The sequence below is a fragment of the Polypterus senegalus genome, chromosome 4 (genome assembly GCF_016835505.1).
Source record: "Polypterus senegalus isolate Bchr_013 chromosome 4, ASM1683550v1, whole genome shotgun sequence".
NCBI classification, from domain to species: Eukaryota; Metazoa; Chordata; class Cladistia; order Polypteriformes; family Polypteridae; genus Polypterus; species Polypterus senegalus.
The window spans coordinates 24,838,132-24,859,006 of NC_053157.1; the positions used below are offsets into that span (position 1 = coordinate 24,838,132).

At 34.2% G+C, this 20,875-nt stretch overlaps 1 protein-coding gene across 1 annotated transcript in view; it reads right to left on the reverse strand.

Annotated features, from left to right (window-relative positions):
• Window positions 1-887: 887 nt before the first annotated feature.
• Window positions 888-20,875, reverse strand: part of dhx29 (DEAH (Asp-Glu-Ala-His) box polypeptide 29) — a 55,708-nt gene continuing 35,720 nt past the window's right edge. Inside the window, exons 16-27 of the mRNA XM_039750351.1 lie at window positions 20,746-20,866; window positions 16,236-16,320; window positions 15,445-15,533; window positions 12,736-12,864; window positions 12,279-12,354; window positions 10,996-11,220; window positions 8,205-8,341; window positions 7,320-7,410; window positions 4,454-4,762; window positions 4,159-4,290; window positions 3,657-3,753; window positions 888-1,041 (exon numbers count right to left, since the gene is read on the reverse strand). Coding sequence (XP_039606285.1) covers window positions 986-1,041; window positions 3,657-3,753; window positions 4,159-4,290; window positions 4,454-4,762; window positions 7,320-7,410; window positions 8,205-8,341; window positions 10,996-11,220; window positions 12,279-12,354; window positions 12,736-12,864; window positions 15,445-15,533; window positions 16,236-16,320; window positions 20,746-20,866 — 1,547 coding nt within the window. The 3' untranslated portion in view covers window positions 888-985. The remainder of the gene's footprint in view (window positions 1,042-3,656; window positions 3,754-4,158; window positions 4,291-4,453; window positions 4,763-7,319; window positions 7,411-8,204; window positions 8,342-10,995; window positions 11,221-12,278; window positions 12,355-12,735; window positions 12,865-15,444; window positions 15,534-16,235; window positions 16,321-20,745; window positions 20,867-20,875) is intronic.

Consider the following 20,875-nt stretch of genomic DNA (forward strand, 5'->3'; position numbering starts at 1 on the left):
CAAAAAGCATCATCTAATGAAAATAATGTTAGTTAAATTTCTCTACTAGATGGTAACCAGCCATCTAAGCAGGTAAACAGTGGAACTCTAGCTGTTATAACAGAAAGCAGCCAACCAGAACACAGCTATGGGCACTGGGCCTTATAAATACAAAATGAGGCAAGGGGCAGTAGGTTAGGTATTAGATGGCATTCTGGTCAAATGATGTTATAAAATCATAGCTTGATCCTGGAAGTGGCCTGCTAGGAAGTAGTGTAGCAAAAAAGTAGCAGAGAATTGGACTGGAAGAACGTGTGTGTGTGTGAGAGATGAGTGTGTTTAAATGTACTTTTGATGGGCAAAAGGATAAGCCACTTCCTGGATATTTAGCTGATAAATGGATAATGTCGGCAGATTCAGTGGAAAAGAAAGGTTTTGCAAAATATTTGTAAACCTTTTATTTGTGCTTAAGTTGTGCATTTGTTGGCTCCCTCCCCTGTGTGATTAATAATAATCCATGGTTATTATAAACTAGTACAATGTATTTGATATATTCTATACTTAATTTCCTTACTGTTTTGACAGACCTCTCTACATTAAAATATTCAGACAGGTAATATTATTTAAACAGCAGTTATCATTAACCAGTCTCATAATTATACATCTGCTTGCATTAATATACAAATATTGTCAGTCATGATTCTGTCAGGCATATATGGCTGAAGAGGAAAATTTAAATTAATCTAATATATCTATATATCTAACATCTGTATAAGATGGCCACATGATGACATTTTGTGCATTTATTTTATCAGATATCATAAAGCATAAAAAAGTAAAAAATGCATCTCCATGCTGTTAAAAAGGCTATTACTACATTCTAATATTAGAAAAAAATAATACACATAAAAATTGTGTAAGTCTTTAATAAATAGTTTTGGCACATTCCTTTGAAAGAAAAAAAAATCCTCTGTATAACTGCTGGAAATCAACCTGTAGATGAGAATCATGAAGCATTTTCACTTTTAATCAGCTCAGTAATGGTTTGTATGGTGCTGTCATCTGAAAGAGAAGATAAAAAATATAAATAGATGCATATCTGAAAAAAGCAAACCATGACCTAGTAATCAATTATTTATTAGTAAGACCTTTTGACTATGTCTCTAGAACAGGGGGTCTTCACTCATGGTTCTGGAGGGCCTTAGTACATATTCACTGTTGTAAATGAAATCATGTTAGCTGGAGAGCTGGTGGTTTGTTATTTCCATTTCATTCTTAACTGGTGACTGGTTAAGAAAACAGGAAACAAGTAAAACTTTTATGCAGCTGTTTACAACTAAAATGTGCAATTAAGGGTTCTAAATTGTAACAAGTGAGTTAACTAAAATTAAGCTCAAAAATATATTGCTTTAAAGGCAAATAAATGTGTTCTAAATAAGGACTTGGTTGAACTGAAGAAAACAGCCACTGTGGCCCTCCAGGACTATAACTGAAGACCTCTGCTCTTCAATGTAATTAAAATTTGTCTTGCCAATATAAAAGCCATACACAGCATGGTAAATAAGTATTGAACGTGTCAACAGTGTTTTCAGCAAATATATTACCAATGAGGCTATTCACATGAAAGTCTCACCAGACATTATTATTAACTCAAGAAATCCACAAATATAAAGAATTCACAACATTAAAGGCCATCAATAAACATATGTGTAATAAAGTGGAATGATAAAGGGAAAAAGTATTGAACACACTAAGAAAAAGCAGTACACCAAGCAAAGGAAAGGCAAGCAACAATTATTTACTTATCAGTTAAATAACCAGGCAGGGGTAAAGTAGCTTTTGCCCACCAAAAGTTAAATACCAAATTTCATTATCAGCAAGGAAGGTCTTTTAATTAGGAAACTGGCTGGAATGAAACCCTCCAGTACCCCGGCTCTAGACAAATATTTGCAATTCCAGAGTTGGGTTTGGAGGATGAGTTACCTTGTTTTATAATATGATTACAAGTCTAGTTATAAGCATGTTATTCTAGATACAGTGGCAATTAAGTGCCAGAATTAACTAAAACCTAAAATTCTAGAAATGAGGTTGTATATACTGTAAATAATATTTTTTCTTACCACAGTTTCCCCTGACAACACACACTAATTGATAGGTAAAACTTTGCAGTTAAATATATGTAAGGCACTCAAGGATTTACAATTTTAGACTGAGCGGCACATAAATTATTTATGACTCTATGAAGTTAACTTGGGTTGGTCTAGCTTTGTGAAAAATTTTTTTTTTATTAACTTACTGGCTTTAAGGTTTTATTTGAAGGAATATATCACAGATCAATTACTGTACTATTATTTTATTTTGGTAAAATAATCCCTCACATACTCTGCCAGAGAGCAGAAAAAAAAATAATATGAAAGAATACTGTAGATACTGAAATATCAGTGGTTAGCAATATTTCAGCATAGTCAATAAATTGAGGACAACATTAATAAATGCCTGCCAGATTAAAAAAAAAGAAATTATTTGTTGTAAAGTCAATTTATTCTCCCTAGTTTTAAAGTAAATCATTTTCCCCATTGTATGCAAATGTTGTGTAACATGTGGCCATCTTAAGCTGTACTGTCCCATTTGATGTTAACTCAGAGTTTAACAAATTATTGTGAAATTACTTTGCTCCAATGAGGTCTAAGTAGAAGACAGGCTCAAAACATACAGTATGAACTTGTGAAGCAGTTGCCTGACATCTCTCCAGTTGACTGAAATACATTTTGGTCTGAATCAGGCGAAATTTATAATTTACAATGGAGTTTATGGATAACATTTTTCACCCCTGTGGTTTCAAGCAGTACAAAGTAGCACAGAAAGCATATGCTGTCAATGGCAAAGCATGTTTTTATGCGAATATAGAAGGAATAATACCACCAGATGTCCCCAGATTAACTGTAAACAGGAGAACCTGGAATACAGAAGAAAAAAAAGGAGAGTTCTGGCCTTTTGGAAGCATGTATTGCTCCTCTAGAATGACAGAGTGTAGCACACAGATGACTACTGCAGTAGGACAGTTGTAAACCATGAATTTTGCATCATTCCAGATCCTGTAGAGGAAACTCTAGTCTAGTGTTCCAGTTAAAAAGTAGGGCCACCCCAATCCAAGATGAGATTTTAAAATATGGCCACAAATGACTTTGAGATGCAGCTTAAAGTTGCGCAAATACTAATTCAATGTAAACACTAAACTGACAGAAACAAAAATAAGTCAGAGAGACAGAAATGTCATGCAAGAGATAGGAGGAGAAAGCTGAAAAGGGAGAATGCTTATTTCTGGTGTCAGCTCTACCCTAGACAAAGCCTGAAATCCATCACGGAAGGCAATAAGGCAGGTTTTCCTTTGGTTTTTTTTGTATTTAGCGTATATCTCTTCTTTATGTATATTCTCTATAATAAGCACACCTTTTCTTTTTGCTTATTTTGGCAAAAATTTCACATGCTTCTGAAATCTTTCACATCCACATTTTTTGTGTGATTAGAATGTTATGTTAGGGATAACAATACCTATGCTAACAGGTCTTTAACTTCAGGATGCAAGAAGCTATACCATGTCAGTCAAGACTGCCAAACAGCCCTAGTACAACTAATTATATGTAAAAAAAATAACTTGAATAACAAAATAAAGATACCTTCAACACACAGCTTTGGGTTTTCCAACTTTTTCTGAAGAATGGCATCTATTAATCTTCGCAACTGCTTAAAAATAACTCCAATTCTTACTGGTGCCTGTTTATGCAAAGATAAAACATAGTAAATAAATCAGAAATTAAAAAATCTGTTATACTTGTCATCATGTTTTCCTTATAAGGAATGAAACTTGCTCTTGTGTATTAGGAGTGATGTGTAAAATTCTCACGTCACTCAATCATCTTCTTAACCACCATTGATGGGACTGAATCGAAGAAATCCATGTATAAAGCTGCCCTGTGGGAATCCGAGGCACTGCTGCAACCCAGGTAGGCTGCCATCTATCTCTCCGGGGAAGACAATACCCTGTGCATGTTCTCGCCCTTGGTTCTTACATTTCAAGGGCGTCCCAGCCAGGTAAGGACAAGTGCCATCCCTCACAAGAACTATAAATCTTGAATTATTAAAACACAAATGTGACTATAAAAAACAGCTTGGGCTCACCTGAAAATGGATCCAGTTGTCCACTGTAATCAATCGCTCACGATGTTGCAATCCAATGGCTCCACCAAAAAGCAGTATAGGAAATGGAGATATCAGTGTGGTGTCACGAATATACACCTTGGAATACTTCACCTGACAACAACAAAATTGAAAGGATATTCTTCTGTAAGAAATGCTGTTTAACTAACACTGGCAAAGAGCATTAAACATGGCAAAGAAACTGCAGTATTGAATGACATACTTAAACAAGGGTTTACAATTTGCAAAAAATGCAGGTTTCTGGAAATACATATACCTTTTCCTGGTAAAGTAACCAGCCATAAACCTGCAAGTCCCGGTTAACAGATGAGGGGTGGACTTGAGCTTTTCCTTGTGCCGTTTCAGAAATACACACATTTTTTTCAGCGACATCAACTGACGGGTTGCAAATGATTCTGCCAACACTGTCATAAAGCCCTGCTGTCAACACAGATTTAAGTAGACAAATTTCTTCCAGTGACAGTGACTTCTTTGAAAAATCAGCTTCAGTTGTTTTGGGAAACTTAGACTTTGAAGAGATGAACCCCACCATTTCAACCATTTTAATCAGGTCACGCTTTACATCCTGAAGAGTGAAACAGAAAATTTGAAGTGAACGGCATAATAAGGACTGACACTAGTTACAAGCTGTGTTTCCTCCACACAGTAAAAAAAAAAAAAAAATCAATAAGAAAGTCAACACTGGACAGGAGGCTGAACCTAAATTCAGAGTCTATTCTTTCTGACGCAAAGGTAAAAATACTGTGTGTAAGAGTATTTTACAAATAAAGTTACTCTTAACTTAATTTTCTGAGTAGATAAGATATAATATATGCTAAAATGGAATGAAATGTATTTTTATTTATGCATAAGCAAACAAATGATAATATCCAAATGTGGCTACTTTAGTCAAACTGAACTAAGGTGAGGTTTCTGAAAATATCATAATACTAACATGTTAAATCTAATCTTAAGATCAACTGCTAAATGAGGGTTTTCTCAAACTGTAACTAAAGTAGCCCAGTAATTCCTTTATAATCTATGTCCTATGTGGCCCAATCATTAATCACTATTTAGTTTTTAAACTGGCTACCTCTTTCATTACCAACAGTGACAGACAGTAATTGCTAGACAGCACATTAAATTAACTCCATGACAATTCTTAGAAAATTAAAAATACAAAGATTTTCACCTGAACTTTCTTGATAATGCATTTTTATGGGAATTGCAGATTTATAAGTTCACAGTATTTCCTTGGTCTTTAAAAGTTTTGAAGAATCTGTGGTGTAAGGTTGCGGCAAGCTTTACTAAGACAGAGAAGTTTTATGTTTTGCAATTTTTATGGAGAAGAGTAGGAGAAAAGAAAAGGGAAGAACAAGAATTGGGAGCATGTATGTTCGAGGAAAGGTTGTAAGGCTTCAATAAAAATTCTGCTGAGAAGAATAACCATTGAATTCTGTCTTTGTGTCTCTGACCACCACCTCACAAGCCCATTATTTAAGTTAAATCATTAAACTGTAACTAATATCCATTTATAAATCTATCCTCTTGGAAACTATCACACCTGCTATAAAGATTCACTACAAGGAGTGTACAGAAGACATTTTTAATGGGTATTGAGGCAAAGTGGCCTGGGAATACTATACCTTTATCTGAACCAATATGACAGAATGTCAGAAGGCAAGAAACAATAAATTTGGCAGTGGACAGCTGCTGGATTATAACAGGTATTCCCTTAGTGTATACCTTTTGACATCACAGATAAGCCCCACGTGGCGACAAAAGAATAATAAAATGCAGCAGATGAAAAATTGTGCAACATTGTTGAATGTAAAATCACAGCTATGTGGAAAATACTGCTGCCTTAATAAATATTGCTATATTTATTTAATTTGGCTCATTATTCTTTTATTACAATAATTTGATCGCACTTCATTATATTTGAGTTATTCACTATGTATTCAAGAAATAAACGCACCATGCAGCATCTGAAGGTGCGTTTGACTTTTTTTTTATTATTTATAATTGAAGTAGGGCGGCACAGTGGCGCAGTGGGTAGCACGGTTGCCTCGCAGTTAGGAGACCGGGGTTCGCTTCCCGGGTCCTCCCTGCGTGGAGTTTACATGTTCTCCCTGTGTCTGCGTCGGTTTCCTCCCACAGTCCAAAAACATGCAGGTTAGGTGAACTGGCGATTGTAAATTGTCCCTACTGTGTGCTTGGGATGTGTGTGTGTGTGTGTGTGTCCTGCGGTGGGCTGGCGACCTGCCTGGGGTTTGCTTCCTGCCTTGAGCCCTGTATTGGCTGGGATTGGCTCCAGCAGACCCCCCCGTTACCCTGTAGTTAGGATATAGTGGGTTGGATAATGGATGAATAATTGAAGTAATGTAGAAAATTGCCATCACAGGCTGCCCAAGCGGTGTCTACAGTTTGTGTCTTACAACAGTACAAAGCCAGGTTGTGATGTGCAGGGTTATTTTCTTTACCATTTTTCTTTTTTCTCACTTTTGAAAATACTGCTGCATGCCTAAGTAAACAATGACACTCTCTGTCATCTAAAAAAAAAATAGGTATTCTTGTGGCTTTGTTTTACAGTTACATGTTTTCATTTATTTTATGTTTATCTTGTAAAAACATGTATCCAATGTTGTGCCTACTTATATCCTTGTCTTACTTGGTTCTTCCATTTTGATATTTATTTCACATTACTTTTCACAACTTTATTTCAATCCACTGAAGACTAAAAATGTCAGCATATAATAAAAGTATTGTTAATAGATTGTTTTTTTAAGTTGCTTTTCTGTAGGTGATTTTAAGGTAAGGGTTAAAAAATACTCACTCGTAAAGCTGATGATTAAGAGGAGTTTTTGGAGACCCACAAAAAGATATGTCTGTCTTGAAGTAGCTCATTATACTTTGTATTTTTAGCAGTTACTAAAATTATTTATTTTTTTTTATTTTGATGCTGGTACAAGAACTATGAAGTAATAAGATGAGAACATGTCAAATATCCATCATTCTGAACACTCCACTCTTTCTTTTTATGAACATTTAGGTTAGCTTTATAGTAACTTTAAAATAAGAAGTAAAATCTAAATGTAAACTACCAAAGAATTTAAATATATAAAATAAACAAATAAAATTACCTCAATAGTCAGAAGAGCCGTCCTGCTTAAAAAATGTCTCCTGCAATAGTTCATTTCTGCACCAGAACCTTCATAGCGTGCCCTTTTCCACCTTAATAAAATGACAAATGAATATAAAGTTATTTAGCAGCAAATGTAATATTTTTATACTGTTTGTACAAACAGAGATACAGAAGGTTAATTCACTAACTAGTCTCTGGAACACCTAGACAACAAAGATTAGCTGTGATTTTGGAGTCATGCAATCACTTAACCAACGAATTACACTGATACAACTAACCACTTATACAAGAGGCAGGATGGACCAGAAGACAATGTTGAAGTCTATTAAAAAATGTTCACAACAAAAATAAAAGTAAATGTTGTGTGAGAAAACTAAACTAATATTAAAAAAGTGATAATAAAGAAAACCATTCTAAAGTTTTAAAAATCATCAACAACTAGGGTTATTACAAAAAATGTAAATATCAGAAGCAAGTCCACCAAAAACCGAGACAAATTATTTTTCAAAGTGAGGATGATCATTTCAAAGGCATTCCATGCCCAGTATTAGAAACTTAATACCATTGTTCCAATAATGTAAAACAAAATCGGGTAGCAGTAAATATTTAAAATAATTAGCATGATTAAAGCTTATAATGTATTTATTCCAAGTATTTTTCTTTCCCTGTAGTCAAGTCGTTTTTAATTACATGAGGTGGATTTGAAGGTGTGACATATTTAGCCTTAGAAAATCCATTTTAACTGTTTTTATTACATTTTAGAAATGTACCCATCCCTGAAGGCTTGTCACATTGGACATAAAGCTGTTACATGTAGTAGATAAGAATAATTTACAATGCTTAGCAAATATATGGGAATGCAAACATCAGAAAAATCACCTACCCTAAGTATGCATTGTAAACTGTTAGGTGATCTGAATTGGCCAATTCTAAAGTTGCTTTTGCCAGGTTGGCATCATCTTTTTTGTTCACTGGTGTAATAAATGGGGACTTTTCTGAAATTGCAGCAGCTATAGTTGCCTGAATCAAAAATAAACAAATAGAAGTTATAGATAGTAATCATTTTAGCATTCTTCAGTTCTTCATAATTGCCAGTAATAATAATTATTATAATTGCACATTTGCAGTTTTGCTGCAGTTTTCCAAAAGCTGTACCGGGTCACGGTGATGAAGCAGAAGCAAAGTCCCTGAATAAATTCTTTTGATTTGTCTACATATCCAAACTAGAGTATAGTCATGAAATCCTTCAATCTGATTGAAAAATGAGACTAAAAGTTAAAGCAGAAAGAATGAAACTTCTGTGCAATATTACTATCACCAGGAAAAGAAACCTTGCACGAGATTAATTTGACTAAGTGAAAATGTTTATAAACTCATCCATCCATTTTAAAGTACTGCTATATCCTGAGCATGGTCACAGAAAGCTGTAGCCTATTCCAGCAAGCACAGGGCATGACCAGAGGACCTGGGATGTGAAACTCAGCCTCCTTGTTACAAGGCAGCAGTGCAACCACAGTACCACTGTTCTGCCCTCAAAATGTTTATATAAATATATTTTTTAGAAGGTGTATATCACTTTGACTTATTATCCTTCATAAACACTTTAACAACAAGGTATTTAATGTTTAGCCTGGTCAACTTCCATTTGTTCTAAAGTACATGTCCATTCTTCCCATTGATTGACTGCAGCACAGTCAAAAAATTTAGGGATGGGATAATCAAGGATCAATAGTGAGTTAAAAAGGAAAATAATCTGAGTAAAAACTGATGACGTTCAGCAGGTGATTGTAATCATGCTTTGGTATAAAAGCTGCATACAGGAAAAGCCTAGTCCTTTAGGAGTAAAGATGGGCTGAGGATTACCAATTTCCCATAAACGCATTAGAAAATTATTCAGATGTTTTAAAACAATGTTTCTCAAAGACAAAATGAAATGGATTTGGGTATTTCACCTTCAACAGTGCATAATATAAATAGAAGAAATCTGGAGAAATTTTGGTGCATAAAGGGGAAGGATGCAAGCCAAAGTTCACTGCCCATGATCTGATCCTTCAGACAGTGTCCAGAAACACCATCAACTTCTCTGAGCTCTGAGACATTTGGAATGGGCCATCACACAGTAGAAATGTGTATTGTGGTTGGATGAATCAATAATTCACATCTTTTCTAGGAAAAAATCCACTTCTACTCCTGTGAACCAAATAAAAAAGAACCATCTAGACTGTTACCAGCTAGTGTGTGTGATGGTATGGGGTTGTGTTAGTGCCCCGACCAAGGGTAACTTGCAATTCTGAGAAGACATCATTAATGCTGAAAAGTAAAAAATATTGGAGCAACATATCCTGCCTTCAAGACCACATCTCCTCCTTGGATGCCCCAGGCGTATTTCAGCAAAACCATGTTCTGTGCACATTACAAAGGCATGGCTACATTATTAAGAGGTGTGAGTGCTTGACTGGCATGTCTACAGTCCTGACATGTTCCTAATTGAGAACATGTAGTGCATTCTGAAATATAAAATGCAACATTAAAGACCCTATACTGTAGCACATATTAAAGACTTGTTTGCAAGAGGAATGGGATAAAATTACACTTTCGGCATTCAATAAAATGGCGTCTTCAGTAGCTAAACATTACGTTTTTCTTGAGATGTAAAGACAACTTAACAAAAAGTAAGTGCCTTACTGTTGAAACATTTTTTTAAATATGTTGAAAGTATTAAAATAATAATAAGTGTTTGGTTTTGGAGAAGGGGGTATGGGAGTAGAAACTTAGTTGTAAAAATATCTTGACAGTGCATAATGAGATGTTTATTGTCAGATAAGTCTGGTATGAATTCAGTAGTGTAGGAGCACCTACTGACACAGTCATCCAAATTGAATGCCCATGTAGTGTTAATATTTTTATTCACTGCTCTTTCTTTCCTGTATTCACTTAATAATGTGTTCTCACTTTGGTCTTTTCAGTAGGCTTGCATCACACATCTTTAGTCATAATATGAAAAGGTGCCTTACAATAAAAGACAATTAACTGGATTACATCTTCAAAGCCACTTATCCACTGTGCCGCCACTGAACTCTATACTAGCAAGGATCAAGAGCAAGACAGCAATAATCCTTTGACAGGATGGCAGTCTGCTGCAGGGTGGGAATAATATATCTAAGTTTAAAATTTACCACTCTTCATTTGTTATTCAAGAAAATGTGTATCTGCTCAGAAAGTTGGTAAGGCAGTGTAAAATAAAAGTACTGGAAACATTAAAGCTCAATAATAGATGAGTAACCAAAGGGAATGGATATGAAGTCTGTCAGATGTTCTTTTTTATTTTTTTTATAAATGTCAAACAAGCAATAAATATTTGAATAAACAGAGTTAACAGACTCTTTTATTCTGGTTGAGTGCATGTTTAGCTAAGAAGTTACTTTTTTGTAAAATAACCAATAACTAAATTTTCTGGACCCAAAGTGAATAAGATATACTGTATACTTGTTGCAGAATAGGACCAAAACACAAAGAGGCTGTTTCTATGCCTCACTCATAAAAAAAAAAAATGTAAATATTTTTAGTTTTTAAATATTTAAAACTGTCATATTTACTAACATTATATTTACTGAATTCAATTAAGCTATACTAGGCATAATATTTGGCACTGTGTATTGAATAGAATAACTTACAATAGGTTCCAAACAGCCAAATATGGCTCCAAAAATCAGCATCTTTCCAATCTTCACATTGACAGGTAATGCCGCTAAATGTTGTCCCAGAGGAGTAAGTCTGGGAAGGTCTGTATCACAAGCGCCAATTCTTCTTAGTAAATTCATAGCATTACTGACAACTTGGGTCTGTGGAGGGTCAAGTGCTCTTGATAGAAAATCTTCCGGAGATCCATAATTACATTTCTGTAAAGGGGGAAATATAATGGGTCAGCAAAGAAGAAGCTGCTGAAATAGATACTGTGTATTGTAATCAGCATTATTTTTTTCATTTTAAACACAACAAAAAACTGAACATTACATTAAATAAAATTACATAACAGAAGAAATGCTTTAAATCAGTTGTGTCTTTTATTACTTTCACTACTATTATTATTTACTGTGCTACCTGTGGCTATAGAGTAAGGCAAAAAAGGATACTCCTGAATATCAAAATGATGAAAAATGCATCACTGAGGAAGATGGAGTTGAGTTGTTAAGAAACAGTTTAACATTTTCTGAAGTGTGATTAAGTCAGAGTTTAAAAGAATAATGCAACTCAAATACAGTTTAGACCAAAACAGCACAGAGAATGTAATTTACATACTAAATATAATTTTAAATTGATGCCCAGATAATCTTAGGACTACATGCAATGTGGGAATGGACAAAGGGGGTCCAAGGTATGGATGGGTGGTTAAATTGTGTAAAGAGTAAAAAAAAAAAAAAAGTAAAGAGGTTGGACTTGACAGAATAAACACATTTAAATGGTTGTACATTAGGAAGAGTGAACACACAGTTCAATTATACAAAAAAAGAAGAGTACACTTGTACAATAATATCTTTAAAAATGAAAGTGACTTTTCATAAATATTTTTCCAGTACTTGCAGAACTAAAAGATGGAAAGCAAAAAAGTTCAATTTGGTTTACTTTCCATGGACAAAGCTATATTGAATAATTCAATTTTACTCTGATTTTCTTAATTAAATTATTTGTAAGTAGTATTATCAATCAGTATTCATTTGGGTTAAATCTTAAAGTTATATGCTATTTTTTTTTTTTTATTATTATTTTTTAAATCGGTGATTATTAATATAAGTATTCACAAAATTATAAAAAAAATGTCTGAGCATTTTCTTAATGGTCTTAAATGGTCATGGGTTTTAAATACTAGCAAATATAAAGCTGCAAAGGAAGCTGCAAAGGAGCTGGTCAGAAGAATGGAATTAAAAGAAATCATATAAATAATATTGGCAAGTCATACCATTATGTGCAGACAGAGCTCTTCTAATGGTACTCGCAAAATTTCTGGAACAGAATAGTCACTTAAGCTTTCATACCTGTAACAGTAAATAAGAGTTAAAAGGTTAGTACAATTACACAGTCTAAACACAATTTACAATAATGTGTGGTTTACTAGCTGATGACAATGGAGGATGATTTCTCCACAAAAGGACACAATCTTTTTAAATCACATACAACATTATCATCACCCCTTGAGATCACTGTCTTAATATATGATGCCTAGATTATTACAATCTTAATAAAATCACTGTATAATAATACTGTGATCTTTGTTCTCAACTGAATGCAAATTATGTACATATGTAGTAAAAACCATAGGCTATATGAAAAAGTTGTGTTTTAAGCAAAGTGGACAATTTAGATTTATATAGCCAATGGATTTTTGACAGAATAAATCTCACTTAAAATGTACTTACCTTTCTTGGCTAAACAAACGGAAACAGAAACCCTCCCTAATACGTCCAGCTCTACCTTGTCTCTGGTGAGCACTTGCCTTACTAACAAATGTCTCAACCAAGGAACTCATTTGGCTGCTTTCATGGTACCTGCAAATCAACACAAACATAACTACAGTAAGCAAAAGAACAAGGAACAGGTCATGTGTAAGATTTGTTGTCCACTTAATTTAACCAAAATGTTCATTCACTTTCCATCTGCCTGGTGATGCATGTGGTACTGACAGTATGCACATATTACAATTTTACGGCAAATTTAAAACAGCAACACAACACAGTATGTTAATCCTTACATGCCTGACTTTCACAGAACAACATTCAGTTCAGTTTTGAAGGTAACTAAAGTACTACTATTGAAAACATTACTTGGTAACTTTATATAACTTTATATAATTTAATATTTCTTGTGAAGACAAAAACTGTCTAACATTGGTGTGAAATTTACCTTTATCCATCATCTGTCTGGTTGTTTTCTTGTTGTTAAACTTATTTTAAATTAACAGTTTGAATGATTTTGTGTTGTATTTCTTTTGTATTAGATGAAGCCTTAATAGGATATTATACAGTGTAAGGATAACCTGCCTTAATATGTACTTCACACAAAGTGCCACATAACCTAACATGCTACTGGGTTTCTTAATCACTTCTGTACACTGTCTGCTTGTGGACTGTGACAAGTCCAACATGATTCTTACATTACTCCTGCAATTTTCAGACCCCAATGCGCAGTCAAAGCTAACATTTTTAACTTCTATAATATTTTAAATAAAATGTCATCTTCCATATACTCGTCCAGGTAATAATTCCATCTGATCCTATGGTATCTCGATTTTACCTTTTTCAAGGTCAAGCAAACTTAACCACCTTGTTAATTACATTTTACAAAAACATCATTATAAGCGGGGTGGCACGGTGGTGCAATGGTAGTACTGCTGCCTCCCAGTAAGGATACCCGGGTTCCTCCCTGCGTGGAGTTTGCATGTTCTCCCCGTGTCTGCGTGGGTTTCCTCTGGGTGCTCCCATTTCTTCCCCCAGTCCAAAGACATGCAGGTTAGGTGCATTGGTGATCCTAAATTGCCCCTAGTGTGTGCTTGGTGTGTGTGCCCTGCGGTGGGCTGGAGCCCTGCCCGAGATTTGTTCCTGCCTTGCGTCCTGTGTTGGCTGGGATTGGCTCCAGCAGACCCCCGTGACCCTGTGTTAGGATATGGCAGGATGGATACAAACTGATTGATTATTATGAGCCTGTAAACAAGTATATTGGACAGTCTATTATTCCTTCACTCTTTTAGGATTAAACAAAATTTCTTTGGCTGATCTGAACAGTCAGTCTTGAATGCACAATTTTTGTAACTGAGAGATTGCATACACAAATCAGTAAGTGTTTAAGGTTTTATGAATACTTTAGTGTCTGTTAACCGGCACTGTCAAACTGGGAATCACAAACAGCAGCCCTGGGCACGAAATGATGCAGCTTTTCAATTTCGTTCTCAGGATCTGAGCTCTTCCCCAACTCATCAACAGACCAGTGATGTCACCTATCCATTCTTTTCTATTAATTTACACAAAAAATGTCTATTGTTTCATGCCATGATTTTTTTCAAAGCTGCCACTTGAAAGCATACTTTTCTCTATTAAAAGATATAAAGATAAAAGATGACTGTTCCCCTTTATCTGCAACTGTCAGTGTACAATTAAGGCAGAAAACTCCATGGAAAACAGTGAACTAAAAGGTAGATGACAAAAAGAAATTCAATATTTAAAATTTTCGTATCTTCATTGGCGATTATGGATCATTATTCTGGGTCTTAAAAGTATAAATTCATCAACAATACGTTACTAGATCTCAGTGAACCAGCACAACTTTAAAGCTATTATGTGATAACCAAAATAATTAAATCATTAAATTTGTGTTCTATCCATTTAAAATCACAAAAAGTATAAGAATAAATTGCAATTCTCTGCATGAGTCCTATTTCTAGTAATTGTATTTGATTTAATTTCATAAATGCAAATGCAAATCTTGCTTCACAAACACAGAGGCATAACAACCCCTTACTCAGGCAAACTCTTCAACAAGATATCACAAAATATGTACATGATCTTTTGTCATAAAATATACAGAAATAGAGTTGGAAAACTACCATGACAAGTTAAAGTATTTGTGCAAGCTGATGACTCTCCACCCAGGAAAAGTCTTGCTCAGTATTATACAAGCTTTATTTACATAAAATACATTTGTATGATCTGTGGTGAAACTGTACATTTTGGAGTTTTTAGCTCCAGAACACTTTAACATTCACCTGGAAAGCTGGGTAGGGAATAGGGTTAATTCTCCCTTGGAGTTTTGAGTGCTATGATAAGATACCATGCAATTAAAATTGAGGTTTTAAAAAAGTGTGATGCATATCAGTATACACTATACCAAATACTGTTAGTATGCACTGGTAAAACCTAAGAACGGTAAGTACACTCACTTCAAGCTCTGTATATAAATAATAATGTGTTCTTTAATGGACTTCTTCTACATTTGTCTTCATCACTACAATTTAATACAGTCCTATGATTTCATTATACTTTGACATTTGTCCAAATGATCTGATAAATCCAGTATAACACTCTGCCTGCTGTCAATGGAGCAGGAAATATGTTTAATAATTTTTAAAATCATACCTGTTTTCTTTAGTCTTTCCAGAGTCAATAACAAAGACAACATCAGGAATGGTGATTCCCGTTTCAGCAATGTTGGTTGCTAAAACAATCTGAATGGAAAAAAATTGAGAAAAATGATAAAGACAAGGGAAAAATTTAACAACATTTCCAGAAATCATTCATCCATCCACTTTTAACTAGTTCAATCCAAACCTAAAGTCAAGGGGGAACATAATCAACCTCTGCAGCAAGTTTCCATGTGTTCACGAATGCTTACACATGCCAAGCCAGTTTAAAAATACCAATCAAGCTAAACCACGTCTTTCCAACAAGTCAAAAAATTCTATATATGATAGTGTGTGCGCGTGTGTAAATCACACACACACTTTTAAAGGTAACTCCATTATTCATACTTTGTGATAATTTTAATTGTTTTGGCTGCACACTTAGCTTTCCCTGCACAAATGTGCACACATGTGGCGTGTCTGTGGTCACAGTGATAAAGCTTTAACCATGATCAGCAAGTTTCTCTTCTTTTTATCTAGAGGTGAACATAGCTGCTCCACCCTCTGTTTGCACCTGAAAACAGCAGAAAGCAGCGATCTGCATTTTATGGGTTGAAGGTGTACAAGAGACTTTCTGCAAAATACAGAGACAGTATTTTATCATTTCTGAGTGTTTATGAATGGACTGATAAGTTCAAAAATGTTTGGACAAGTTTTATGCACAAAGGAGTGGGAAGCCAGTTTACCTCCACTACTGACAACAGTATTGAGTCAGTCTGTACAATGAGTCTTTTAAATCAATCTTACCTTTCTGACTCCAAGAGGTGGAAGCGTGAAGGCAGCAGCTTGATCTTGAGATGAAAGAATGGAGTGCAGAGCAATTACTTTATACCTAAAATTAAAAAGAAATATTACATTTCTAAATGAAAAAAATAAGATATGACTCACGGTTTAACAAGCCAGAAAAAGCCTGGGTGAAAATGGCACAGTGTTTGTAAATTTGATCTCCTATATATATATATATATATATATATATATATATATTATATATATATATATTTAAAGCAGACTGTAACAATCTTGAGGTCTTGTATGTATGTTATCATCCAGATGATACATAGTAATCACAAGGGGGCACCAGAAAGCCCCAGACACAACAACACAGTCCACAATGTAAGAATATAAATACAATAAAGAGTTTTATTCCACAAAGCACCTTCCAATCAACATCACTCCAACAATTAGCCACAATCACATATAAAGCAGACTGCAACAATCTTACGGTCTTGTATGTATGTTATCATCCAGTTGACGCTCAGAAAAGCTAAGAAATATATTTAAGGCTACAAAAAGCTATCTGAGAGGTTTAAACTGTCAGTTTCAACTGTAAGGAATGTAATCAGGAAATGGAGGGCCAGAGGCACAGTTCCTGTTAAACCTTGGAGTTTGCTAAAAGACACCTGAAGGACTCCGAGATGGTGAGAAATAAGATTCTCTGGTCTGATGAGACCAAGATAGAACTTTTTGGCCTTAATTCTAAGCGGTATGTGTGGAGACAACCATCATCACAAATCATCACTTGTCCAATACAGTCCCCACAGTGAAGCATGGCGGTGGTAGCATCATGCTGTGGGGGTGTTTTTCAGCTGCAGGGACAGGACGACTGGTTGCAAACAAGGGAAAGATGAATGCGGCCAAGTACAGGGATATCCTGGACAAAAACCTTCTCCACAGTGCTAAGGACCTCAGACTAGGCCGAAGGTTTACCTTTCCAACAAGACAATGACCCTAAGCACACAGCTAAAATAACAAAGGAGTGGCTTCACAACAACTCTGTGACTGTTCTTGAATAGCCCAGCCAGAGCCCAGACTTAAACCCAATTGAGCATCTCTGGAGAGACCTAAAAATGGCTGTCCACCAACGTTTACCATCCAACCTGACAGAACTGGAGAGGATCTGCAAGGAGGAATGGCAGATGATCCCCAAATCCAGGTGTGAAAAACTTGCATCTTTCCCAAGAAGACTCATGGCTGTATTAGCTCAAAAGGGTGCTTCTACTAAATACTGAGCAAAGGGTCTGAATACTTAGGACCATGTGATATTTCACTTTTTCTTTTTTAATAAATCTGCAACAATTTCAAAAATTATTTTTTTTGTCTGTCAATATGGGGTGCTGTGTGTACATTAATGAGGAAAAAATAAATTTAAATGATTTTAGCAAATGGCTGCAATATAACAAAGAGTGAAAAACTTAAGGGGGTCTGAATACTTTCCGTACCTACTGTATGTATATATACATATATATACACATATACACATACATACATACATACATATATACACATACATACATACATATATATATATATATATACACACACACACACACACACACATATATATATATAAAAATCTAAATATATACATAAAAATATATATATATACAAATATAAATATAAATATATATATATAAATATATATATATATATATAAATATATACATATACACACACACACATATATGCACAATGTTTAGAATGACTGATCTACATATTTCTCTCCATAAAATTCATGGCAAAACATTGAATGTGTTAATTTTTGCACCAATCACTAAAAATGAAAGACAAGATGACTAAAAATAACAACAACAACATTTATTTATATAGCACATTTTCATACACACAGTAGCTCAAAGTGCTTTACGTAATAAAGAATAGAAAATTCCATCCATCCATCCATTTTCTAACCCGCTGAATCTGAATACAGGGTCACGGGAGAATAGAAAAATAAAAGACAGAATAAGAAAACAAAATAAGTCAACATTAATTAACATAGAATAAGTATGGTCCAATGGCTAGGGGGGACAGAAAAAACAAACAAAAAAAAAACCTCCAGACGGCTGGAGAAAAAAATAAAATGCCCTTTTAGAAACATTTCAGTGTCTTTCACTATATGTACAGTATTTCTTTTTCTTACTACTTCTCTAAGTTCATTGGTATTAGACAGTTCAGCTAATGCTGGAAATTCTTAAATATAAAATCATCTGGAATGTATCCAATGGAGTTTTTTACAGCCTAAATGTAGTTCATTTTAAGAAAACCTGTTACGGTTCATATGATGTTTCATATTATGTAGTCTGAAATACAGAAAAATGTGAAATTTACAGAGAGAGACACTAAAAATCAGGAAGAAATGCAGTGTTATTTTCTAGTGTGCTGCCTACAGCAGACTGCACAAGGTTTCAGAAATAAAATTTCAGGAGGTTAATGCACTACCTTGAAAATACCACCAGGTAGAGCAGTGCAAACATGAAATGGCATATGGTGCATGTATGGTGCATGTGAGCTGCTGTCACAAAAGAAGTACCTTGAAATAGGTTAAGCAACAATATGCTTTTTTGGAATATATGATTAAAATTGTACACGGTTTAAAATGATACACAAAATAAAAAAGCATATTTTGCCTTACAAAATAAAAAACGTAAAAAAACATGACTGTAGTAACACTGTAAATAATATGATGGACTGGTGACCTGTCTGAGATTAGGTATTGTTCCTGCCTTGTGCTCGATAATTGTTGGGATAAGCTCCAAATGCCCTGCGACCCTGCCCTGGATAAGCGGTTTAGGAATATGGATGTATGCATGGAGGGACAGATATATTCTGAACTTAAAACAATTTTACTCTATAATGTTTTACCTTTTCCTAATACTTATTGTACAGTTGGAAGAACATTACTTGCATGGTGAAACAAAGATCCCAAAAATGTATATTGTATAACTAGAAAAGATTGTGTGATTGTATTAAAAAATGCTTGTCAGTTAATCTGTTAAGCAATGATACAAACCTATTAAAAAAGGAAACATTATGTTATCTTTTTATTAATGAAAGTACAAAAGTATTTGTGTTTAAGTGTCCTTATCTCAATTGGATTGGATGATTATCATGAAATAACTTAAAGTTAACTGTTTTAAACTGCTGTAATTATGCTCCATCCATCAAACTAGTTATCTAAATCACCTGAATGTTATACCATGTGGACATTTGTTTTTTGTTTTATTTTAGAAGTATCAAAATAGCAAAAGACAAAGGCATACATGTTTCATCTTTCACAACTTTCCCTATTGCATAGCAGCTGCAAAAAAATGACTCCGCTGCAGAACATAAATTAAGTAATTGTAGGGATGGACACAAGTTGCAAAATATACAGTGTAATCACTGTATAAATAATATGCAAACAAAATCTGTATTCTTTACCTTTCATCCTATAGGTAGTTTGCTTTCGTTTTAGAACTCTGTACCATTGAAAAGTCATTTGTATGGTAGCTGTTAAAAGTTTGAGCTTAGTGGATTATTAGTTACACTTTCCTCAACGAAATCTTCTTCATTTTTTTTTTTAATTTTATGATCTTAATGAAATTCCCTTATGTTATATTTGCTTGCTGTTAAAGAAACACTAGACTTTATACATTAATTAAGATAAACAACATTACTCTAAACTATCAGTGAATCAACTGAGTTTTGTGGATCTTCACAGACACGTTAAAAGGTCTGTTTTTGCATTGGTGTTTATTTTACCATATCTGGAGGGAAATGAAATTATGCAGCGTTTCTGTTAACTATTTATGAATTTTTTTTTGAAAAATCAATTAACCAATCAATGACATCCTGCATACTGTATAATTATGCTCCAATGACCAGTACACCTGGCAGCAATAAGGTATTTGTTTGTAATGACTCTAAAAGTTGAATAGTTAGTCTTAAGTGATTTGTTTTATTGGTTTTGTCCTCATATGTGAAAACACAGACCTGAAAGAGATTTATATGATATTTATATGAAAACAAACAGTAAAAGACTACAGGAATTATAAGTAAAGAATATTAATTATCTATATAGTAGTTTAATATGAATATTTTGAATGAACATTATTACTATTCCATCACCATGCATTGTAATTTTTTTCACTTCAGCAATATCATACGCACTAACAATGGTTTACAAAGCCATTAGACAGCTGTAGAGGACAAAGTTCTATTAAACCTAAAATGCTATTTAGGCAATTTTTATCTGTCTTACCTACTTCTACTTAAGACTGCAAAAATCACTACTTAGTGCTAACCAATCTTAATACATATGTTACAAAAATTACATGACTGCTGACCTCTAAACCATACATCAACTCTACATGAGAACATTAAGGAGCAGTTAAAGAAGGAATTTATTACATTCATACTTAACAAGTAAGCAGTTTAGTTAATATTATTTTTGACTAATGTTGATACCAGTTAATCTTTATATACGTAGTATGAAACTTACCGCTCTTTTGAACGGAACCTTTTATCATGGGTAAGCAAGTCATAGAGTTGCTGAATGTGTGCCAAACCAGGCAGAAATATTAAGACTGCTCCATTGACTTCTTTAAACTGTGGAGTCCTGTCTAAATAAT